The sequence below is a fragment of the Diospyros lotus genome, chromosome 8 (genome assembly GCF_014633365.1).
Source record: "Diospyros lotus cultivar Yz01 chromosome 8, ASM1463336v1, whole genome shotgun sequence".
Classification (NCBI taxonomy): domain Eukaryota; kingdom Viridiplantae; phylum Streptophyta; class Magnoliopsida; order Ericales; family Ebenaceae; genus Diospyros; species Diospyros lotus.
In genome coordinates, this window is record NC_068345.1 from 28,797,572 (window position 1) to 28,824,215 (window position 26,644).

Sequence of the window (26,644 nt, forward strand, 5' to 3'; positions counted from 1 at the left end):
AACTTGGCCCCCCTAAACTTTCTGTTTTGGCCAGTTTAGACCCTAAACTTTTTTTGGGGTCAAATTCAACCTTGATCACTTTAAATGGTTTAATTTAGGGGTGAATTTGAGCCAGAAAACTAGAGTTTCAAGGGTTGAGTGAAGTAAAAACTAGCATTTTAGGGGCATAATGAACCTTTTGAAAAGTTCAATGGTGAATTTGACCCAACAAAAGTTCAGGGGCTAAACTGACCAAAATCGAAAAGTTGAGGAGCCAATTGGCCTTTTTTCCTTATTTTATCTGCTTGAAGTCTCTTAGTCAATCTTCTCATTGTTTAGAATTAATATTTGATTGTGCCTCCCAAATGTTATTCTATTTGGTTGCTAGGGTCGTAGAAGAGATGAGACACTCTTTGATATTTGTGCGAGTCTTATTGGCATTGTTAAAAGATAAAGATTCTGCTGTTGCAAAACAATCCATTTTCAGTGGCACCAACTTCTTTTGCAGCATTGTTGAGGAGTTATCACTACAGGTTACTCTCTCTTCCTATCCCTTGCTTCCTCTGTATATATTTTTTTCCCAGTTTTTTGAATTAACATGTATTTATTCAGATTTCTATTTAATTCTTTGTGAATGGTCCTGAAAGTGTTTTTGTTTATTTGTTTTGGGAGTTGGGGTGAGTGTGAAGGGATGGTATTAGGACACCCTAAATGCAGGCCATGAGCAATCTTTTTCTGCTTTCTTTACTTTAGGTGTATGACAGTCCAAATTATAGGCCAATAGATACGTTTATTGTTGACAGGGAAAGCAGGCATGGGAAAACTAACAGAAAAGAGAAGAACCTGAATCAAGAAAAATTTCCCATCAATGGCTGTGTGTCATTCTCCTACCTTTTAGGCAAAAATAAAACACTTTAACAACTGCGACCCTATGTGAACATAAGTCATTTAGAGTGTTGAGTGCATGTTTTGCAATTTTATTCGGCAGTTGGAAAAAATTTTCCTACCCTATTCCTACCTTCTCCCATCACTCTGCATAAAGCAGTAGCTGTATTTCATCTAGTTCTTAGTTCCATTTTATTCTTCTGCCTCTTTTTGATTAGAACTGTGAGAAGAACTGGGCTTTTCTCTTGAACATTAATACGAGATTCCTTGTTGTGGTCGTGTAATGAGTCACTGGTTGAATCTCTATTAATCACTCTTGATTTGGTTTCCTTTGATTCTATCTTTCACTTGGTCAAAATCATGAGTTTGTAATTTCTTTGATAACATCCAAAATCTTTTCACTGTTACTACTGGAAATTGCAGTTCCATCAGCATGGTATTGTTGAGAGGTGGCTTGAAGAGCTGTGGACATGGATGATTAAGTTCAAGGATGCTGTCTATGGCATTCTGTGGGAGGTAACTATTGCTATGCTTGTTTATTTAAATGCTAGTAATAACATGTCTGAATGGTGATAGCTGCAATCAGTTGAGGAAGTTAACTTTCTATTGATTTTGGTGGTCAGTTCTCAATTTGTGTGTGATCTATTTTCTTAATAATATTTCTAAATGATGATAACTCTATCAATTTGGGAAGTTAACTTTCTATTTGATTTGGCAATCCATTTCTTAATACTTAGGAGTCTACTTTCAATCCCCATGATATAGGAGTTTTGAGCCCTTAGCGTTGGTTACTCACTGGTTATCTTGTTGAATAAGCTTCATATTTAAAGCAATTATAAAATTGATGTTTGCCATGTTTGAAGAAGAGGTATAGGAAAGGGTATTGAACTTTTGCTATGCAAGGTTTGGCATTAGTTATTCTTTTAGAAGCAAGGAGTGTGAATTAAAAGATGTAAAATAGGGTTAAAAAAAAAAGAGGCACCCCTGGGGCAAGAGGTTCACTGCTTTTTGAGGGTTTGAAGAGGTTTATCGCATGCAGCCTTGGTTGCAAAGAGGCGGTTGCCATGCTTAAAAGGAAGAAGCTGGCAAAAACCTTTTAAGTTCTACACCTTATGCCTTGGATTGCTTCGCATCAATGCATCACAAATTCTTCTATTACATGCACTTGTGAAAAAGAAAACCATACTTCTATTTCCATTGACCCATATAATCCATATGAAAGAGCTTAATGCAAATCAAATCATGCCTTTTGCCTCCTTTTTTCTTACTCTGGCTCTTGCTGCAATAGATCTATGGAATATTGAATCCTTCCCAACTTGATCCATGACCAAAGATAACTCTAACATAACCTAACAATTAGTGACATATCATATAATCCATATTCCTTTGCACACCCAACATTGGTTTAACTTGGCCATCTTTTAACCAAGTTATTAATTTCACACGACCTCAGATGGAGTCAATTAGGTAATTCTTGGAGAATTATTGAGAAAAGAATGGAATTTGGGAAAAGAATTGATAGATCGAGAAAGAAGGAGATGGGAGAGAGATATAACAGAGAGATGTAATAAAGAGTGAAAGAATTCAAGAGGGAAAACATAGAGTTCTGTTATTCCAAAAGCTGCCTACTACTATTACACCCGCCTTCTTAAAGGCACTCTTCTAACTGTTCTGTAACTCCCTAACAACATTCAGCTAACCCTTATAACTCCCTAACGGTATACAACAACTCACCCCCTGTTAGTTATAGTAGTTATAACCCAATTGTCCCTTATACCCCTAGGTTTGTGACAATTCTCCCCTCCTTGAGAGAGTTCTTATCCCCAAGAACTTGCAGTTGTTGTCCCTATTTTTCATCCAATTCCAACCTTCACAATCTGATTTCTTCTTTGCCTTTTCTTTTACTTGCTTTGGCCTCTTTTTTCGTCTTTTTCTTGGCTTTATTTGATTAATGAAAGAGGAAACAACATCTCTTTGTTCAGCAAGTATTTCAAGCTCTCTTGAAGTACCTCCCTTATTTTCCTCTGCTAAAATCAGCACCAACTCCTTTGAATCTTTAGCGGCTAAGGAATATCCAACAATATCATTTGCTATGATTTCCTTGGTAGTGCTTAAAAGATCAACAAAATCTTTTGCCCCATGTTGACATTTTTCAATTGCTTTTTCCTCCTTCTCTTTGGCTCTATTTTGTAGATCCTTGAAAATTAGCTTTGTATTGTCATTAGGTATTGGAGGAGTAACCCTTTTTTCAAGAGAAACAGACTTGAAGTCTTCAAAATCTAGAGTTGTTGTGATCATATCCTTTCTCGAGTTCAGAACATCTTTTGCTTCCTAATCTTCCTTAGAGATCTCATCAATTGTAGTATTTTTTACTTTATGAATTTCCTGATCTATTGCGAGAAATTCATCAACTTCTTGCTGCAAACTGGGTAGTCGCAGAAATACCTTCGTTCTGCTGGTTGCTCTTAAGATAACTTTTAGGTGGCAACCCATGCTTTTTGTAAATGGCTTCTAGCGCCCACTCTTGCATCCTAGCCCTCTCAGCTAGTTGTTGTAACGTGGCAAGACACATCATTTTCACCATAGGCCTCAACGCATCGTTAAGGCCATTAATGAATCTCAATACAAAATAGGACTTGATCAAGGTTGGATGGGAATTGGGTACAAGTGCTTTTATTTTCTCAAACCTGATTAGGTACTCCATAACCAAGCCCTCTTGTTTTACCTTGTTGAGCTCCCTTTTGTAGCTCTCATCTTCAACCTAACCATTCTTAGAAAACATCATCAAAGATTCATCAAATTTCCTTGATAGGCCTTCCAACTTCCCATTAATTCCATCCAACCTTTCGATGATTCTGTCTGCTGAGGTCTTACACTTACTAATCAATGCCAAAGTCGACTCATAATTCTGGCTAGCCTCCACTCGAATTTGCAGATCGAAAACTGTAGCAATCTTCTACTGCAGTTGTGCTTCGAATCGTTTCATGCCTATTCTGTCCTAGGTATTCACAATTCTTGTATCCATATTCTCAGTTCAAATCCTTGCAAATTCTCCTCTGTAACAGCTTCTTGATCAACTTCTGAGCATCCCCTTAGAAACTGGAATTGGTTCTTGTAATCCACAGCCTCAAGTTCTGTCTACGTCTTTTGATAATTGATTGCCTATATAGTAAATCTCACAATGTGACACCTTCTAAAACAGTAAAGAAGAGGTTTGTACAATTTGGGAAATAAAAGAAGAATTTGAAGAACAAGAACCGAAACTAGGGTCGGAATAGAAAGAAAGGGGAATAATTGGAAAATCAGCACAGAAAGGAAGGGATAAAATTAAGAAATCAGCGCTTTTTGTTGCAATCTTGGAATCCGTCGAGATCCAACTGAAATTAACAGCGATTAGGAGGAGTTGAAAGCCCAAAACTGCTTCATCAACCTGCTATGACCTAATTGATCCTGGGTTGATCTTGATTAGACGAATCGAGAGTTACGCTCCGCCTTGAAGTCCCTTAAGAATTGATTGAAGGCACTCACCTGGTCTGCTTCTTATGGCTCGGTCCTTCCAACATTGCTTGCTTTGTCTCGGATCAAACAATCGCTCCTCCAATATTGCTCGAGATCGAAGTCTTGATCACGATGATTCAATGATCACCCCCCAGCTGACGCCTTCTTCTCACCCAATCATTGTCCAATGGTTGGAGGCTCACTAACTCTGATGAAATTTTTTCGGAATCATCGAAATTCGCCGCTTCTTGAATTACCTTCTGTGACTTGTTCAATTTTGCCCCACCCGTCGATCAATGTCTTCCTCCTAATCAGATCTCAAGTTATAATCGTTAGGATCTGCACTCTCAGCTTCAATTAGGATCGCCTCTTGATCAACTTCTAAAGATAGCCTGACTTGTTTTGATGGGTCTACTGTTGGATTTTGTCGCCAAAATCATCGGGATCACCACTAGAATTAGTTGGATCCACAACCAAGAACCGTCGGCTCTGATATCAAATTGACACGACCTTAGATAGAGGGTCGGTCAATTAGGTAATTCTTGGGGAATTGCCTGCTAAGATATTTGATCATCTACACTCCCCCTCAAGCTAGGGTGAAGATATTGTTCATCCCAAGCTTGGAACTTGGGTTGTTGAAGCATTTTCGAGGTAATGCTTTAGTTAGGATGTCTGCAATCTGAGAATTTGTTGGGGTGTAGGCAAGTTTAATGACATTCCCTTCAATTTTCTCCTTAATGAAGTGACGATCAATTTTCACATGTTTAGTCCTGTTATGGTGTACAGGGTTCTTGGCAATACCGATGATAGATTGGTTGTCACAGAAGAGTTTCATAGGGCCTTCGATCTCGACTTTGAGTTCTTCCAGTAATCTTTTTATCCAAATCCCCTCGCAAATACCACGAGCTATTGCGCTGAATTATGCTTTTGCACTACTCCTGGAGACCATTAATTATTTCTTGCTCCTCTAAGTAACAAGGTTGCCCCACATGTAGGCGAAGTACCCAGATGTAGACCTTCGATCTGTGATTGAACCCACCCAATCTACGTCACTATAGATTTCTGCCCCTCGGTTGGAACCTTTCTTGAAGAAGAGACATTTTCCTGGTGTTAGCTTCAGGTATCTCAAGATTTTGTAAATTGTTAGATATGAGCCCTAAAGACCAATTGTAGTGACACAAAGGGACTCAATCTTGTAATTCTTTAAATAATATTTAAATGGAAAGTTTATTTTTTATTTAAATTGCAATATGATTTAAATTAAAACATATATCCTTGGTATAATAAGGAGTGAATACCATTCTTAAGTGTTAAGAATATGAGTTTCGGATAATCCACAATTCGTTATACTATAAACATGTTCTTGGCCGCAGAGTTCCTAACCTAGATAACAGTAACTCACAAAGGCCAGCACATCGTCTTCCTCCTTGTTTAGTATGAGATACTGAAAGATAAGGTTGGTGAGTCTCGTGTCATTTTGTATGAGATATAGAAGGAAGATGAGTGGGTGCTTGTTATATGAACGAGTTCATTGAACGGGACTGTTAATATTGAATCACATGGGTTATATGTCACGGGTAAATGATTCAATGTTAGCTGCGGATGTGCAACTAGTCCTTAGGCCTGAGATGACATGGATATCTATGTATTGGTGGATTATGATATCAACGATATTACATGGTTGTTCTAATTATGAATAATCGTACGTATCTATATGCCTAGTTCAGTGATACATGAGGTATGTGTGTATCAGACATGAAATTTATCACCTCGAGATTTATGAGGAGGATATTCTATGCGATCTGATAATCTCTTGATAATAAATCCTTGGCCGAGATAATATGATGATGGAATGCGTGTTCTATAAGGTTGTGTTATATTAGTTAAGATTGATTTTGAATTTGGTCATATGATGAGATTAAGAGATTTGACCTACTATCCATGATCTCGTACTTTGTTGGGATATAGGATGATAGAAAGACCGTATTGCATGGTATCGTAGTAAAAGGTTCACAATATCTGCTTCACATTAAATTGGGTAATCGTGACGTATTGCTAGATGTCATTCGTGATTTATGAGAATTAATAATTGATTATTCTCGTTGCCAATTTAATTGTGAACCTAAAAAGTCCCACCCAAAAGAAATTACTTTCAAAGAGAAGAAGGATAAATTAGTAATTTTGGAATTACTAATAATAGTGCATTTATTTATTGGATAAATAAAAATAATTAAATGATTATATTGTGAATATAATGATTTAATTATTAATTGGATTGAGCTTTTTGTTAGCACATTAAACTTGGCCCAATAGCCCTATTTGGATTGGGCTTGGCCCAATAGCATTAGTTGGATTGGGCTTGTGAAGCCTAGCCTGTTAAAACATTAGGGTTTTCAATGGTGCTTTATAAATAGCTCCATATACTCATGAAACATTACTTCTCACCTTCTTGGAACACTTGAGAGTTGAGAGAACTCTTGGAGAAGTGTGTGTGAATCCAAAGTGAGTTAGAAATTTTGAGAAATTTTTTTACTTCTTCTCTTGATTCTCTTGGATCTAAGTGATTTTGGGTGGACCGACTTAACATCCTACACTTGGAGAATTATACGGCGGGGAACCTAACGGTGAAATCGGATTTCGTTAGGAGGTATACTTCTGTTTAGTTTTCGTTTTTATAAGCCATAATTTCTGAAAACGTAATACCTACAAAATTAAATTTTATTCTGCTGCGCATATGATGAAATCTATATAAACCAACATAAACTACCTCCATATGTTCTTCCCTTGGATCACTCATTAATTGGCTCACAACATTGATTAGAAAATCGATATCTGGTCGGGTGTGAGATAGATATATAAGTCTTCCGACTAATCTTTGATACTGGCCCTTATCAACTAGAGCACCTTTCTCTTCCCTTCTAAGTTTGGTGGTAGCTTCCATTGGAGTATCAACAGGTTTACACCCAAGCATCCCGCATTCCTTTAATAGATCTAAGACATATTTTCTTTGAGACAGAGATATTCCATTGCTAGATCTAGCCACCTCTATTCCTGGGAAGTATCGGAGATTTCCTAAATCTTTGATCTCAAACTCTTTGGTAAGGGTTTTTTTTAGGTCACCCATTTCTTCTATGAAATCACCTGTAACAATAATATCATCAACTTATACAATCAAGATGGACATTTTACCTTCTGAATACCTTTTCACGAATAGAGTGTGGTCGGCTGAAGCGAGAGCTTCAATGTAGTAATGAAGAAAGAAAATAGAAGAAATTGAGAGAAGGAACACAAGAGGAAGTGAGAGAAGCGTTCCTGAAAAATAATGCCTTTCCTGATAATAGGAACAAGAATTAGTTGAGTATTTATATTCAGCTAATTCTTGTTAACAAACAACTTGCAAGTTACAACAATATGAGCAACTGGATTACAACAAACTAACTGAAAACAACAGTAACTAAATAGTAGCCTAACCGTAGCAAACAAGTAGTTACAACAACTGTAAAATAAACAAAAATTATTTCTCTTCTACATTCCCCCTCAAAGCAAACTCTGTGGAGGGAGAAATCTTGTGCTGTAACTTGTCTGGAGTAGAGCAAAACCTGAAGATATAGGAGACAACTTAAGACTAAGCTTATGACATAGGAAAATAAATCTGTCACTAGGTAAACCCTTAGTGAAGATATCAACAACTTGATAAAGTGTAGGAACATATCTGATTTCAACTTCACCATTCTCAACTTTCTCACGAAGAAAGTGAATATCAATTTCAATATGTTTAGTACAAGAATGAAAAACGGGATTCTCAGTTATACTCTTTGTTACCAGATTATCACTCCATATAATAGGAACTTTGGGACATGGATAGCGTAGTTAAAAAAACAAAGACTTCAGCCAAAAAATTTCAGTGACACCCTGTGCAAGAGCTCTATGCTCAGCTTCTCCAACAGTTCTAGGAACCATAGACTGCTTTCTTGAACTCCAAATTAACAAATTTTTAGCAAGAAAAACACATAAACCACTTGTAGACTTACTCGTAACCTTACAACCAGCATGATCTGCATTCGTATAGAAAGTAAGAGACAGATCATTAGGAGAAGGAGTGAACAATAAACCTAGTCCAACTGTACCCTTTAGATACTGAAGTAACCTCTTGTAAGCCAGCTAATGTTGCTGTTTTGGTGAGTGTGAAGCTTAGGAAGAAAACCCTAGCTTTTAATATGTATCTACCACTTAATTAATTCATAGACTATACACCTATATATATACAAAATACAATGGGCTATGGGCCATGGGCTCTAACATAAGATTAACCTTAGACTATATAAATATTACCATATAACTCAACACTCTCCCTCAAGTTGGAGCATATATATCATATGCACCAAGCTTGCTACAAATATACTCAATTCGACCTGAGAGATTTAGTGAAGACATCTGCTAACTGGTCATTGGAATTGACAAAATCTGTGGTAATACAACCAGATAAAATCTTCTCTCGGATGAAGTGACAATCTATCTCGATATGTTTGGTCCTCTCATAAAAGATTGGATTGGAAGCAATATGTAATGTAGCTTGATTGTCGCAAATTAATCTCATATGTGATATCTCCCCAAACTTGAGCTCCTGAAGCGATTGTTTTAACTAGATAAATTCACACGTTGCCAAGGCCATAGTGTAATACCCGGGAAATCCTTAAGGGTATAAATGGTATTTGGTGAAGGGTATAACTAGAATTTTCTAAAGAAAGAGGTTGTAGGGTACACTATCGCAGTATTAGGCGACTGAATCGACCGGAGGGAGTACCCCGGATCCTAGATGATTAAGGAAAATGTTATTGACGAGTGTCTTGAGACAGGATTTATGACACTTAAAGCAATCGGAACAGAGACAATTTCTCGCTACGATTAATGTTTGCCTGGAAAATTGAATGATCATAAGGGATGTAATACTCGAGATTTTTAGATTCAGATACTTGAGAAAATAGGATATTTCAAGGGATTGTGGATGTTGGGAGACAAAATATCAATTTCTGAGCCAGGGGCAAAATCATAACTTTTGAGGTTCGGGTAAAAGTGTAATTTACCTAAAAATTAGGAGTATTAGCATAATTAACCCTTTCTCTAGGGACTAAAATGCAATTAAAAATTGGTCCGGGGACCATGTTGAAAAGTTCATAAGTGCAATTACCTAAAAAGTTCGAGCCAAAGTGTAGTTCTTGAAACATTTTTCCTAGGGGCAGTTGGGAGATTCAGGAAAAGTCTCATAATGACTTTAGAGATAAAGATGAAGTCTCATGATAACGTTAGAGATAAGATGAAACCTCATGATGACGTTAGAGATAAGATAAAGGCTCATGATGACTTTGGAGATAAGATAAAGCCTCATAATGACTTTAGAGATAAGATATGATTTGATTTGGATAAAGATTTGATTTGAATAAGATTTAATTTGGATAAAGATTTGATTTGAATAAGATTTGATTCGGATAACAATGATTGCATAAAATCTTAGAAGATTTGGAATGATTATAGAATATCTTAGAAGATTTGGAATGATTGCAGAAAATCTTAAAAGATTTTGGAATGATTGGAAAAGATTTTGGAAGATTTGAAATGATTGTAGAATATGTATTTCTTGGTGGCTAAGTTTCCAAACCCTATAAATAGGGGGTTCATGGCTAAGGGTTTCTCATTCGAAATTGTGATAAACTCGTGCTAGACAAGAGTGCTTCGGGTTTAGTGGATAGAGGGCAGCGCGTGAGGCGTGTAAGGAGGTGGTTTGGTCAAAAGACTTGAGGAGTTGCACGAAAATTGAGGTTGAGCACAAGATTCAAGGTGTTCTAAGTTTCGTTCGAGGTGAGTGTTCTACCAAAAAACTTGGTTTTGACTTGTGAGTAGTTCTCCCCCAAACTTGTTTACTGTGAGTATTCTACCTGGAAACTTGGTTTTAAGTTGTGAGTTGTTCACTACCAAAACTTGATTTATTGTGGGTACTTCTACCCTAAAAACTTGGTATTGGTGTTACCTAAATGTGTTATGGTTTTATGTACAACGGTTTTGTTGCATGCAAACGGTAACTGGTGACGGTTGGTTTGTGAGGGAGGTTCGTCCCTAAATGTTTTGAACTTGTGCATTGCATTTTATAAAATGTTGTTTATATGATGCATTGAATTGTGAAATGTGGCATTGTCTTGCGTTTTGTGTGTTTGTATGTAATGTCAGCCTAAGATGTTGTCTGATAGTGTAACCATAATTCTCTAAGGGCGTGACGAAATAATAGGGGTATCTTGTGCTGATGTGCATGCCGGGAGAGCCGCCTTGGTTTCCGTACTGGGCCGTTTGGTTAGGGAAGTTGCATTAGGATGACTAGGTGGTCCATATTGTGTTGTTCATGTGGGATGTTAGCCTAGGATGTTGTCTGGATAGTGTAGCTATAATTCTCTAAGGGTGTGACGGAATAATAGGGATATCTTGTGCTGGTGAGTATGCTGGGATAGCTGCCTTGGTTTCCGTGCTAGGCCGTTTGGTCAGGGAAGTTACACTAGAATGACTAGGTGGTCCACGTGAAATTTTGGAGTTGGGATTGTGTGGTGGTTCCTGGATGCTTAGAGTGGGGGCGTAATCTCCGACGTAAATGTGATGAGCCGAGTTCCTGCGTTGATGTGACTAGGGGTGTTCATGGTGCAGTTTGGGCGGTTTAGGCTATTTTTAATACGCCAAATCGCACATGCGGTTTGGCATCAAACCAAACCGACGGTTTGGTTTGGTCAGCGAAAACTGCACCAGACCGCACCTCAATTTGTGGTGCGGTTTGGTGCGGTTTTCGCAGTTTGATGCACTATTGATCAAAAGCAAAGCAACACACATATATACCAGTTTCTACGATTTGAGAAATAGGAAACCATAATTACAGGAAACCCTAATATGCCAGCAACCAAACCCATAGAATAGTCCTATAAGCCTGAAACTCAAAACCCAATAGAGTAGTAAAGGAGAGAACTTACAGTGGTAGTGAGCGAGAGCGAGAGTGAGGCAAGGGTAGCCCGCACAATAGCGACCGCCGGCCATTGAGCTGCCCGAACCAAAGCCGAGAGCGAGAAAGAGGAAGAGGGAACGCTGCAATGACCCGACCACAAGCAGAGAGCGAGAGTGAGAGCAAGATGCAACGAGTCAACGACCACTGGCTACAGCGTTGTGGATGGCGACGGTGGGGGCAGTGGAGCTCGCGGCAGTGGGAGGCAATTACAGTGATCGAAGAGGCTGTGGGAGGCTGGGAGTAGAGAGCGAGAGAGAGAGAGAAATAAGAAATAGGGGTGTCATTTGTGGGTAGAGAGAGTGCGAGAGAGAATGGCGGGGACGGAGACGGAAAGGCTGTGGGAGCAAAGAATGTGAGAGAGAGAGAGACAGAGGGGCGTCCTTGTGCTGTAGGGCAGAGAGAGAGGGGTGGGGTTGCGTGAGAGTCTCTGAGTGGGGTGGGGTTATGTGAGAGCCTGAGTTTGAAAATTTTGTGTCTGACAATTCAAAAACAAAATGAGTGTTAATGGCATTGGCAACCGTGCGCGCGCAGTAAGCTTTAATGCAAAGGACAATGCATTGTTAATTTAATAATAATTAATATAATTATAATTTTTATTAAATCTCAACTGTCGGGCGGTTCGGTTTCAAACCAAACCGCCAAGGGCCCAAACCACATAAACCGCGGTTTGGGCATGCTACAAACCGTTTTAAACCATTTTGACAAAATAACCGACCGGTTTGGTGCGGTCTAGTCCGGTTCGGGCGGTTTCTGCGGTATGCCGGTTTTTTTGCACACCCTTAGATGTGACCCTCATGGGTCGGGAGTTGGTAACGATTGTTCCTGAGATGTTGGAGAGATGCGTTGACTTGCCCCTCTTAAGCTAGAATCGCGTTATGTCGATGTGTCGGTATGGTGGCATTGTTTTTAGAGAGATTACTCTTTTCCCATAGTAGGGTTAAACGCTTGGGATTCTCTTGAGCTAGGGTTTACCGGGTGTATTGGTTTATTTCATGTCTTGCATTCATTCATGAAAAATGTGTTTTTGAACTCTCATTTAGATGATTCATCATCTAATATGGACTTTGTCCCTGGAATATTCAAACGTTCCAGGTGAAAGCAACAGTGCGAAGGGAAAGGGAATTATTGAGGAGTGACGGCGATTAATGGATAGTTTACTTTATGTCATTTTCAATTATGTTGTTAATTTTGATGATGTCATGTAAGCGTTGGTTCGACTTTATATTATGAATAAAGTGGGTTCGATTATGATTTATTGAGGTTTTGATCTAGCTTCCGCATTTGAGATGATGTACCTGTCTTAGTTTATTGATGGTTCATAATAGATATAATGAGAAGGTGTAACGGGATATTCGGGGAATGGTTTTGTGTTGAGTTTCCGTTGATTGGAAAAAAATATCCCTGGAATCTTACGTTACTTAACACTCCGGAGAAATGGGGTGTTACACATAGCACGATATTCTACTTCTGCACTTGACATAGCAACAACCTCCTGCTTCTTACTTTTCCAAGATACTAGGTTTCCTCCAACCAGAACACGATATCCTGAAGTAGATCGTCTATCAAAGGGAGAACCTGCCCAATCAGCATTAGAATATTCGACTACTTGAGTATGACCTCTGTTCTCATACAATAATCCTCTACCTGGAGCTCCCTTAATATACCTGAGAATCCGGACTACCGCATCCCAGTGGCTATCGCAAGGAGACTGTAAAAATTGACTGATAACATTGACTGAGAAAGAAATGTCTGGGCGAGTGATGGTGAGATAATTAAGTTTTCCGACTAACCTGTGGTATCTCCCAAGATCAGCAAGAAGCTCCCCCTATCCTGGTAAGAGCTTTACATTAGGGTCTATAGGAGAATCTACAAGTTTACAATCAAGCATCCCAGTTTCTTCCAGAATGTTTAACACATACTTTCGTTGAGAGATAACAACACCAGAACTGGACTAAGCAACTTCTATGCCAAGAAAGTATTTAAGTAACCCCAAGTCCTTAGTTTGAAAATGATGAAAGAGATGTTTCTTCAATTGAACAATACCATCCCGATCATTATTTGTAATAACAATATCATCCACATAGACAATCAAGTATATACACCTCCCCTGTGATGTATGTTTATAAAAAATCTGAATGATTAGACTCACTACGAGTCATACCAAAGTCTTGAATGACAGCACTGAAGCGACCAAACCAATCTCAAGGAGACTGCTTCAACCCATATAGTGAGTGATGGAGTTTACAAACCAGCCCAGACTCCCCCTGAGCAACAAACCCAGGAGGTTGCTCCATAAAAATCTCCTCTTGAAGCTCACCATGTAAGGAGGCATTCTTAATGTCCAACTGATATAACGACCAGTGGCGCATAGCTACTATAGAGAGAAACAAACGCATAGAGGACATCTTAGCAACAAGGGAAAAAGTGTTACCATAGTCAAGACCATAAACCTGAGTATACCCCTTGGTAACCAAACGGGCATTAAGGCGATCAACCTACCCATCAGGACCCACCTTGACAGTATAGATCCACCGACAACCGACAAGAGATTTCCCTGGGGGTAAAGGAACCAAATCCCAAGTACCATTGGAATGCAAAGCAGTCATCTGATCCACCATTGCTTGTCGTCACCCCGGATTAGAAAGTGCCTCACTAACAATCTTAAGTACTGAAACAGAGGATAAGGAAGACACAAAAGCACACAAAGGAGACGAGAGACGGTGATAGCTAAGAAAATTATAAATGGGGTGAGGATTGCAAGAAGAATGGGTACCTTTCCGAAGGGCAATAGGAAGCAGATCCTCAGAAGGCAAGACCGTAGCAGATGGAGAGACTGGAACAGGATGTGAGATAGCAGGAGTCATTGAAGTAGTAGGAGACACGGGAGAAGGCGTAGGAACAACATCTCCACCGGGAGGAGACCGAGGCTGATGACGCCGATGATAAACCTACAATGGGGTAGAAGAAGGAACAGGGAGAATAGGAGCAGGAGGACTCATGGGAAAAGGGATTGCCTCAGAAATAGGTTGACACTCGGAATGAGGCGAAGAGTAGAAAGGAGATGACTCAAAGAAGGTAACATTCGCCAAAAGAAAATAGTAGCGAGTGTCAGGAGAATAACACTGATAACCCTTCTGAAGGCGAGAGTAACCAAGAAACATGCACTTGATGGACCAAGTAGACAATTTATCTGGACTGGGAGACAGGTTATGGACAAAGCAGGTGCAACCAAAGACATGGGGAAGAAGAATATATAATGGTTGATCAGGAAATAAGAGAGAGTGAGGAATTTGGTGTTGAAGAAATGAGGAGGGCATCTCGTTAATGAGATAGAAAGCAGCAAGGACAACTTCAACCCAAAAGCGAAAGGGGACATGATGATGTAGAAGAGTGCGAGCAGTTTCAATCAAATGTCTATTTTTACGCTCAGCAACTCCATTCTGTTATGGTGTATATGCACAAGACGACTGATGCAGGATCCCTTGAGAAGACATAAAGGTAGTAAAGGGAATAGAAAAATACTTAGGGGCATTGTCATTGCGCAATACTTGGACAGAGGTATGAAATTGCGTTTTGATTTCAGCACAAAAGGATTCAAAAATTGAGAATAACTCAGAACAATTTTTTATTAAATATAACCATGTGTAATGAGAATAATCGTCGATAAATGTTACAAAATATTGAAAACCCAAAACAGACACGACACGACTAAGACCCCAGACATCAGAATGAAGTAAAACAAATGGGGACACAACCCGATTATTGACACGCTTTGGAAAAGAAGTGCGAAACTGTTTTCCAAGTTGACAAGATTCACAATGAAAAGACGACAAATTAGACAAACTGGGGACCATCTTTTGAAACTTAGCCAAACTAGGATGTCCCAAACGATTGTGGAGAAGTGCAGGAGACTCAGTTACCGAGCAAGCAACAGGAGATGAAGGAAGGTTAAAATGATAAAGACCCTATGACTCACATCCGATGTTAATCATCTGTCTCATACCGCGATCCTGGATAGTAACAGAATGATTATCAAAGGTGATAAAACAATTTAAGGCACGCGTAAGTTTACTAACAGAGACAAGATTAAAGGGACAATGAAGAAGATAAAGGACATAATCTAAAGGCAGAGAAGGTAAGGGTTTGGCAGTGCCAACAACTTTAGCAACCACTTTCGACCCATTGGTTAATGTTACAGAAGGTAAAGAAATAGAATTAGTAAAATGAGAGAACAAATGGGGATTACCAGAGATATGGTTAGAAGCACCTGAGTCCAGGACCCATGGTCTTAAAGAGGATGACTGAGCGAGACAGGCAGTGGAATCACCAGAGTGGGTGACAGAAGCAGTTGTGGATGAGGATTGCTGGGACATCTTATACTTGAGATACTCATCATAGTCAGCCCCAGTGAGAAGGACAGATTGCGGTGGATGACCATCAAAGGGCTTAGATCGAGAACCCTTAGCATGAGTAACATTAACACGAGGAGGGCGGCCATGCAACTTATAACACTATTCCTTAGTATGCCCCCACTTGTGATAGTAGTTATACTTGGGGCGTTTGCCCCGATTACCACTATCTCCTCCCTATTTGCCAGTACTTTGAACTAGTGAAGCCATAACTGAATGATCACTTGCAGAAGAGAGAGGTACTGTAGGAACAAATGAAACCTGAAGAAGACGAGAATACACTTCATCCATAATAGGTACAGTAGGACTAGTAAGAATCTGATCACGAACAGGAGCAAGCTCTGGACCAATGGCAGCAAGAGTATACACCATGAAGAACTTTTCCCGTTGAGCTAGATCTTTTGCAACAGTCTTACTTGTAATATCCTAATATTTTGAGAATAATAATAATTAATTTTTTTGTATTTAAAATATTTTTTGACATCCATTAGAGATTATAATTGAAAAAAACTAATGGGCTTAGAAATAGTGGGCTAAGTTGAAAAATGAAAGGCTAGGTAAATGGGCTAAAAGTTAGTGGGCTAAGTTAAAAAAAGGAAAGGTTAAGTAAATGGGCTCAGAGTTAGTGAGCTAAGTAGAAAAAAAGGAAAGGCTAAGCAAATGGGCTTAAAGTTAGTAGGCTAAGAAAGTGGGCTTAAAATTAATGAACTAAATGAAAGAATAATCTATTCAAAAGAAGATTTAGTGGAAAATAATTAAGGTGACAAAATAATTAAAGATGATGGGTGAAATAATTGAGAAATATGGGAGATAAAGTAGGTGTGGACAAATAATTAAAGATAATAGGTGGAATAATTGAGAAATGTGGGAGACAAAGTAGGGTGTGGACAAATAATTAAAGATTATGAGTGAGATTTAGTAAAAAATAATTAAGAAATGTGACAAAATAATTAAAGATGATGGGTGAAATAATTGAGAAATGTGGGAGACAAAGTAAGGTGTGGACAAATAATCAAAGATAATGGGTGAAATAATTGAGAAATGTGGGAGACAAAATAGGGTGTGGATAAATAATTAAAGATTATGAGTGAGATTTAGTGGAAAATAATTAAGAAATGTGACAAAATAATTAAAGATAGTGGGTCATTACAATTATGCTAAACTTAACTCAACCTTCTATAAATAGAAAAAACTTGAAAAGTTTGAGGACTTAGATTAGAAAGAGAAAGGTTGTAAGAAAGAAAGATTTGAGAGTGAGAGAGAGATTTGAAAAAGAGAAAGAAAAAAATATATAGAGAAAAATATCAAAAAAATCCTAGAAAAATCCTATATTGGTATTTATTATGGATTTTTGAGGCAATAGATGCTTGAAAATCAAAGAGAGAATGAGAAATAAATAGAACATGGATTCTGAAAATTATGAGGAAATTTTTGGAATCTAGGAATATTGTTTTAGGAATTATTGTGAAGAGAAATTGAGAAAATTTTATGAGTAAGTATTTATTTCATAATCTTGAGGAAATAATAGGAGGAAATGGGAGAAATTAGGAAAATTAGAAATATGATTTTCTTAAGTAATTATGATGCCCAGGGTACGTCAAGGTTCATAATTGAGTACGATTGGAAGTCCGACGCAAATTTTGAGACAAAATTACGCTAGGGGCAAAATTATCTTTTTGCAAGGTAAGTGGTACTATTCAACCGGATTTAATTTATGAAAATGACTTGTAAGTGGTTCCACCAAAACCTGATTTTATGTAAATATTTTCATCATGTTGTCATGTCTTGATGTGAACATGTCATGTGGATTGCATTTACATGTATTGATGACAAAGTATGCATATGAGCATGATGGGATTCACGGTCATACGTTGCATGAGTTTGGGATTAGGTACTGGCACCGTTGCTTTTGCCAAGGGTGCACCCATACACCCCGGTCTGGCAGGGAGACTATAAAAATGACAGGTAATCTTAAAGTGCAGTCGACTCAAACATGAGAGTTATGATGTTATGTGCATTGCATTCATATATATGCATTATGATGTACTCTTACTTAGATGATTTATCATCTAATGTGGGCCTTTCCCCTGGAACATTCAAACGTTCCAAATGAGGTTTGCAGCGAAGACATAGAAGTGGATGAATTGTAAAGACGCAAGGCATTATGAAGTTAATTTCTGCATTTAGTCCCTGTATAAGGACCCGATCATGTATCAGTCGTACTATGTTATGCTTTAAGTCATGATATGTTATGTTTTCAAGTTATGTTGGAAAAAAAAACTTATGTTATGTTTTATGTTATGTTGAAGGATTTAAGTACTATTGTCAAATAATCTTGTGTTACTAATTTTGTTGAGACGATCATGTAATATTATTAATGTTTGATCTATGTTGAGGTTCGATTCTTGCTTTCGTTATTGATGATTACCTAGCCTAGCATATACAAAGTAAGTAAGCTAATAATAGGTAGGTAGTAGGGAAAATTTGAAATTATATCATAATGAGTTATTTAAAAAAAATATATATATATAGTCAAAATTTCCTAAGTTATAACATGCCCGTGGAAGTGGGGTGTTACATTACCAGCAAGTAACAAGGAGTTAAATTCAGCTTTAATAGAGGCTATCCAACCAAGAAAATCAGGAAGAGTTAGACCTTGTTGTCGTAAACTGAGCATATTAGACACCATTAAATACAAACGTTGAATGCCATTAGTGTAGCCTTGGCCTGAGCCCACAATTCACAGCACGTGGTGTAGTTAGTATAGATCGGATGAAGAAAAGGATCAATTGATTTCCACAGGAGACTGCACAACAGAGCATCAGCTCTCTGCCACTTAGTTTTATCTGTGGTCACATTCTCGTCCTTGGTAGTTAGATGATCCTGTAAACCTTGACCCATACACCATAGTTTAATTGCCTTGGACCAAGAGATATAATTGGAACTGCCCATCAACTTCTCAGTAGCAATGGCTGGAGAGGGAGATAGAATAGCAGAGAATGTGCCAGATTTACTGGCCATGTTGGACAAAAGGGAGCCCTACAAGATCAACAAATCTGAAACAAAAGGGGTTAAATAAGCCAAAAAGAAAGGCTGGATGATCCAACACAGAGAATGAAGCGTGGAGGTGTGTTGGAGCGACGACAGACGGCGGATGGTGACAAAACCACCGGGACTGGGATGGACTGAAGGAGGCGAGTCCAATGGTGAAGACGACGTTGCGATCGGAGCACTAGAGAGAGAGATCAGAGAAAAAACGTCTCCGTGAATAGTGACAAAGAGGCGGCATGTGGCGACGGCAACGGCGATGGGCCTCCAGGGGTCGACAGATTGGAGGCCAACGAACACAACGGTGGTGGCTGTGTGCGTGATGAAACAGGTAGGTTCTGTTATAGACAAGGTGAAAATGGAAGCTTGAATAAATCTATTTTTTTAAATAGACAGATAGGTTCTTTTATAGATAAGTAGGTTCTTTGTTATTTTAGGTTGAAAAAAGACAGTTTAAATATTTGTTTGATGTATTATATATTTGTTTATCATTGTAAATGATGGTGTGGAATGAAGTAGTGTATCATGCAAAAATGTTGTATTTTTGGAAGATACATGGATTGACATTGATTGTGAAGTAATTGTATATTTGTTTATTATCAATGGGTTTTCTTATTTAATTTAGGCTAAAATAACTCCTTTGTAGTTTTATTTTTGATTCAGAATCCTTTTGACATCTGTCTTTTAGAAAAAAAACTAGATTTATATGCCAAAAAATAAAATGATTCAATACCTCAATTGATCTTAAACAATTTACATTATTCTATTGTCATAAATTAATTAAAAATAAAAATAAAACTTACTCTTTAATGTGTATATACCACTTACTTGTCGGTGATGTGGGTGGCAGCGGCGGCGGCGGCTAGGGTTTGTATGGTGGTTGCTCGGGTTTGTATTTTGGCTCTGATACCATGTGAAGGTTAGGAAGAAAACCCTAGCTTTTAATATGTATATACCACTTAATTAATTCATAGACTATACACCTATATATATATACAAAATACAATGGGCCATGGGCTCTAACATAAGATTAACCCTTGACTATATAAATATTACCATATAACTCAATAGTGAGGATCAAAATTGGCTTAGTTTGTTCACCATAATGGCAATATCAGGTTTGGTATATGTGAGATATTGTAGAGAACTAATGATAGTTCTATAGAGAGAAGGATAAGAAAATAACTCCCCATCCTTTTTTAAGGAAACCTCCAAATTGATTGATGTAGAATAGGGCTTATAGTCTTGCATAGTAGCCTTTTTCAATAAATCTATTGTATTTTTGGACTGAGTAAGATAGAAACAAGTGCTGTCTCTATAGGCTTCAAAATCCAGAAAATAATTCACTGATTCTAGAGTTTTGAGAGCAAAATGGGTGTCCAAATTTCGAATAAATGATTGAAGAACTTTAGGATCAGAACCAGTGACAAGAATATCTACCACATAAACAAGGAGGAATTGAACATAATGAGTAGACTTCTTAATAAAGAGAGAAGCATTAGAAATTGCTCACACAAATCCCCAACCTTGTAATGCAGTTCTAAGTTTTGTATACCATGCCCTAGGAGCTTGCTTAAGACCATGCTAAGATTTCTTCAATTGACAAACATGAGAAGGAAAGTGAGAACTAACAAAACCTTCAAGTTGAGACATGAACATTGTTTCAGTTAAATCACCATTAAGGAAGTCACTATTCACATCAACTTGTTGAATATCCCAATCAAACGTGATAGCCAAAGAAAATAGAACCCGAATAGTAGGTGCCTTAACAATTGGACTGAAAGTGGAGTAAATTAGAGTGATCATTCACTAAAACCCATGACTAGGAGCCAACGACAAAGTGGAGCAAATTGGCTATAAAGTGGCATGAACTATGTCAAATCCACAAAGTTCTACCACAATCCAGCATCTCACTTAGTCTTATACCATGAAACTTTATACGCAAGCAGATCTAGGGGAGAAGCCTATGGATGTAAATGAGCCTATTGTGATTGAATAGGCTTGTAAATAGATATACTCTTTGTGCACTTTCTGCAATGATTTTAGCAGCCTTAGTCCTATTACAAGGAGATAATTAGGGGTTCCAAATGCTGTAAGTCATGTGCATAGTAGCACATCCCCCCTCCCCCTTTCTTGCCCCACGCACTAAGTTGCTTGACCTCCATTTTTGTCAAAGATCATAATAGCAAGTCTGTTGGAAAATCTGTCAAGTCTAGCCCCTATCCCATTTACCTTCTTTGTTTTCTTCCTCTTCAAAGTCACGGGGGCAAGCTGACTTGAATTTAACAATACATCTTATTTATAGGTGACAATGAATGGCTCATCCTTGCTATTCATATCTTTTAACTGTATTCATTGGTCTCTCTTTTATCTCTATCTTTATTTGAAGTTCACACACCAAGGGAGAAAGACTAGACAACCAACTAGCGCTACTTGTTTTTTTTATATACTATAATGGAATATCCCTAGACCACACGCATACAACTCGTGCATACAAGTCTATTGCTCCACCTTTCAGTTGTTATGTACATGTAATGTTACTAGCTTTTTACATGTAAACCTCATCTAGGTCCTTGAAGCTTTAGTGAACTAATTTACATGTTATCTTAACTTAATGAGTGGTTTCTACTGCATTTTGTAGATTCTATCTCAAATGAAGTTGTCGTCAACCTCAATTTGTTTAATAATCTCAAGCAAGATTGGGTTGCAATTCAGGAACAACTGATTATCACACATTAGCTCAATAGATTGTTGAACTCCAAGCTATATAGAAGTAATATGGTAATTAGGAATAAGTAAAAAGTGAATGTATAAATATAGAATTGAATTAGTAAAACATGCATGCGATTGTAACAAATCCAATAATGTAGAAAATTCACCTCTGTGCCAAAAAAAGTAAAGAAAACAACTGCAACAACAACAACAACAACAACAATAGAGTGTGGCCATAGTTTTTGAACCTGTTGCATAGGGAGGAAAATGAACTTGATGGATGGGGAAGAAAACTTTGTTGTTAATGGGACTCTATTTTGTAAATGCAGTGGAAGATGAGAGGCCAGAACAAGCAAGGTGACCATAGTATCTTTATTGAGTATATATGCGAATGTGGCTATGAACAAGTGATTGAGGGAATTCAATATGAAGGGGAAAAATATCTTTTGATTGTTACTAAAACATGGGATCTAAAACTGGGATTGTTTTTTCCCAGGGGTGGGTGACACTCTAGTAGTTGTGTCTCACATTGTCTAGTCTAGATTACTTACCCATTGTACAAAACTGGAATCCATGCCACTCTTAGTCCTGCTTGGCCTTGTTGAGGCAAGCAAATGTGGCCTTAGCTCCATAAGTAGTTTGATAAAGTTGAGGTGTGAACTTAATATCCAATTTTGATCTTTCAGGAGAGGTGGCAAGCTAGAATTCATGTAGCTAACCTCGCATATTGGAATTAAGGCTTAATGTGTTGTTGTTGTTGATGATGATGTTTCAGAAGAGGAGAGGACAAGATGGACATACTAAGTGGACTAAGGATTTACTATTTTATAGTTATGAAAAAGACTTGCCATTTATTTTCTTCAGTGTTGGAAATGTTTTTCAAGGACAACTCCATACAAATATTGTACATGATGAGGGGATGTTCATTTCTTGTGTTCTCAGGAACTGCTCTAGCATGTTATAGATTGCACTATGTTGTTTGTTCTTACATGCTTAATTCTTTGGATCATGTAAGTGCATGATAGTCCTATTTGGATCTGGTAATGTTTTGTTGTATGGTATTTGAAGTTAAATTGTTCAGCATCAAGTAATTTGTTGAGTCTTTCTGTATTCTCCCCCCCCACCCCCCACCCCCAACACACACACAAATTTAAATGCTACCCTACTTTCTGCATGTGTTTAAAGAAAGTGCTGACATTCTAGTTGAGGAGAAAAAGTTAAATACATATTGTAGACAAACTTGATGTTGAGATTTGAACTTTATGACCAAGGGAACTTTACTTTGACTTGATTTTGTAGGCTGCTTCTGCTACTACAAAGCTTTTGGCTTTGAAATTCTTGGAGACATGTGTTTTACTTTTTACACCTGACTGTAATGAATCTGAGAAACAAACTCCAAAAGGTAGGTATTTAACCAGTGAATGGCCTTGGTCTTTGTATGCAGATCTCATATTTCATATGTTATGTTCCATTTAGCTCGTTCATTTCAATTATTCTCTCCCCTTACATATTTATGATTGTTGCGCACATTTTTGTGTTTTTTCCTGACTATTATTTCTGAATGTAGCTATAACAAGAAGTGGCCGGGCTTTCAGAGTTTCATGTCTGTATGATGGCCACCCTGTGCTTAATCTAGTTGCACTTGCATCAGAAGCAAATAAATCCCTTGCCATCCTACTAGACTTGTTGCGATCAGTTGACAGTTTAACTGGGTTATTGACAATATCTATTATTAATTGGTGAGCTTTCACTGACTCGTCTGTCAATTTGTCTATTCACATTTCTCTGTGTCTGTACAAAGTGAACATGCACTTGTTCATTTTAGTTTTAGTAGCTTTATTTTGTAAACAACTTACGTGGTATACTATTTTTTTTTTTTTTATCTCCTTTCTTTTTAGTAAATACCATGAATCCGCTATGGGTGTGTGCTTGAAGAGGAGGAAGCTTTTGATTGGAACTAGAAGTTGTTTAATATTTGTAAAAAATATGTAGTTATTTAGTTTTGAATATTCTATTTGAGTGTATAGTTTGTTATAATTTTATTCCTAGGATATTTCTTTTTCCACTACCTTGTTCAACAGTTTCTAAGTCATAGTCGACTTCTATGGAGCGGTTACATCTATGCTTTGTAAATTTCGAAGGGAGGGATGTTGATTTTCTGTCAAAATCTACATGGTATCAAAGCAGTCCTAACATTGATCTGTTCATTCCAAATTTGTGATTGATAACTTCCATTTGTTCTTCTGAATTCTTTACCTTATTCCATTTCTATTCCACCAAACATTTGAATCCTGTTTCTCTCGTGTCTTCATTTGCAATGGCTTCCACAATCGAAGTCTCTTCTTCCTCTCAAATGCCCTCAGTTCCGACCCTAATAGGAGGATTTGATTCCTCTACTCTTCTTATTGTCGGACATAAACTGAATGGCCACAATTATCTGCAGTGGTCTCGTTCAGTCATGATGTTCATTTGTGGCCGAGGAAAGGATGATTATCTCACTGGTGCTGCCCCTAAACCGAAGACTGATGATCTAATGTACAAGGTGTGGAAGATAGAGAACAATATGGTCATGTCATGGCTTATCAACTCCATGAAGAATGAAGTCGGTGAAAACTTTATTCTCTACGAGACGACATAAGAAATTTGGACAACTGCCAAGGAGACATATTCCGACATGGAAGATGCAACAGAAGCCTTCAAAATTGAAGGAATTCTCCATGATTTCTATCAAGGGGAGCTCATTGTTACCTACTATTTTAGTCGACTGACAAGATATTGGCAACAACTTGATATGATATGTATGAGACAACAACATGGGAATGTCAAATTGATACTGGAAAATACAAGAAGATTGTTGAGAAGAAATGAATTTATAAGTTTTTGTTGGGTCTCAACAAGAATTTAGATGAAGTGCAGGGGCGGATTTTGGCCATCAAACCTCTACCAAATCTGCATGACGTTGCCTTAGAAGTGTGACATGAAAAAAGTAGAAAGAAGGTGATGATGGGCACTGCAAATCAACCACTAACTACTGAAGTTTTTGCCATGCTTTCTCAGGGAACAAATGCTCACTGCACCAAGAAAGGCTGACCCTGGTGCGATTATTGCAAAAAGACAGGGCACACCCAAGATACTTGCTGAAATATCCATGGCAAACCCGCTGATTGGAAATCAAGAACTAAGAAAGAAAGTCATGGACATCACACTACAACAAAGGAGAATTCTATTGCAGTCCCGAATGGGCAATTCAACAAAGAACAATTGGAAATTATTCAACAGTTAATTTCCTAGGCTTAACATACATCAATCACTCCAACCACTGCCCATTCAACAACAACTACAGTAGCCCGAAAAGGTAATTTTCTGATTGCACTTAAGGCTAAAAAGGTGGACAAAAATGGTATTTGGATAGTTGATTCTGGAGCTTCTGATCATATGGCTAGTGATATATCTCTAATCCGAGATTTCCAACCTTGTTCTAAAAATTACATTGTGTGTATTGCTGATGGTTCCATATCAAAAGTGTCTGGTACAGGTTTTATTATCCTTTCTAAGAACCTCACACTTGAATCAATTTTATTGGTTCCAAAGTTGGATTATAATCTACCATCAATTAGTCAGCTTGCTCGAGAAAAGAATTGTGTTGCTAAATTTTCCCATATCATTGTGTTTCTTAGGATTTGAATTCGGGACAAATGATTGGCAGTGCTGAGTTGCATTTAGTACTCTATAATATGTTCAACATGACCGAGTCTTCTAGAAGACAAACTTAGAAGACAGTTGATTGGGAATGTTCTTTTTCAACTCTTAGGTCTAGTAATGATGGTGAAATTATGTTATGGAACTATCGTTTGGGTCATCCTAGTCTTTTGTATCTCAAAGAACTCTTTTCATCCTTATTTAATAAAAATTCAATTGATGTTACCTGTGAAGTCTGTCAATTATCTAAGCTTGTTTGTAATTCTCATCCACGTCAAACTTATTAAGAATCTCATCCTTCTTTATTAATTCACAGTGATGTTTGGGGATCTTCTAAAATTAAAAGTATACACTCGTCTCTCATGGGTATTTCTCATGAAAGAAAAATCCAAGGTAAGTCAACTATTCAAAACCTTTCACATCATGGTTCAAACTCAATTCAATGCCAAAATTCAAATTCTCCATACTGATAATGCCAAATATTTTTTTAATTCTATTCTTGGGGCACATTTAGTTCAAGAAGGTATAGTCCATCAAAGTTCTTGCCCTAATACCCCTTAACAAAATGGGATTGCTGAAAGGAAAAACAGGCTTTTGTTAAATGTTACTCGAGCTCTTATGATATCCTCTCATGTTACTAAAATTTTTTTGGGGGATGCTATTCTTATTGTTATATATCTTATTAATCGAATGCCTTCTCAGGTTCTCAAATTTCAGACTCCATGTTAAGTCTTTCTCAAGGCATATCCTACCAGTCGTCTCATCTCATCTATACCTCTTAAAGTGTTTGGTTGTACTTCTTTTGTCCATATTGCTCATCAAAATCGAGATAAATTTGATCCTAGAGCCATTAAATGTATCTTCCTCGGTTATACTCCAAATCAGAAGAGAAATAGGTGTTATTCTCCTCTCACAAAGAAATTCTATCATTTTATGGATGCTACTTTCTTAGAAAAACAACCTTATTATTCCAAAACTAACATTTAGGGGGAGAGTGAGAATTTAAAATAATTTTGGTTTTGGGATTTTGTATCATCTCCTATGACTATCCTTCCTTCTACTCCTAGTCCAAAGTCTTGTGTCATTGAAAATCAGTCAAATTTCAGCCTAGTCCAAAGTCTCATGTCACTAAAAATCAGTCAAATTTTCCGTTACAGTAGTTAGAACCTTTGAGTATTCCTTCAACTGTTAACAACAAAGATTTAATTGTTTATGTCACAACCTGGATGTAGGCAGACATCCAGGTCATTAGTGTAGCAGATTATTACCTAATTTTAGTCTTATTTTCTATTACTAATTTCAGGTTTATTTGCTATAATTTATTTTTCTTTTTGTATTTATAATTTATCATGAATAGTAACTTACAGTTATATACAGT

The 26,644-nt window shown here is 37.6% G+C and overlaps 1 protein-coding gene across 2 annotated transcripts in view; it reads left to right on the forward strand.

Annotated features, from left to right (window-relative positions):
• LOC127807704 (uncharacterized) overlaps nt 1-26,644 on the forward strand; it is a 76,030-nt gene that overhangs the window by 17,158 nt on the left and 32,228 nt on the right. For both annotated transcript variants that reach the window (XM_052345744.1, XM_052345743.1), the window contains exons 2-5: nt 368-512; nt 1,288-1,380; nt 22,867-22,969; nt 23,135-23,306. In XM_052345744.1, the coding sequence (XP_052201704.1) occupies nt 368-512; nt 1,288-1,380; nt 22,867-22,969; nt 23,135-23,306 (513 nt within the window). The remainder of the gene's footprint in view (nt 1-367; nt 513-1,287; nt 1,381-22,866; nt 22,970-23,134; nt 23,307-26,644) is intronic.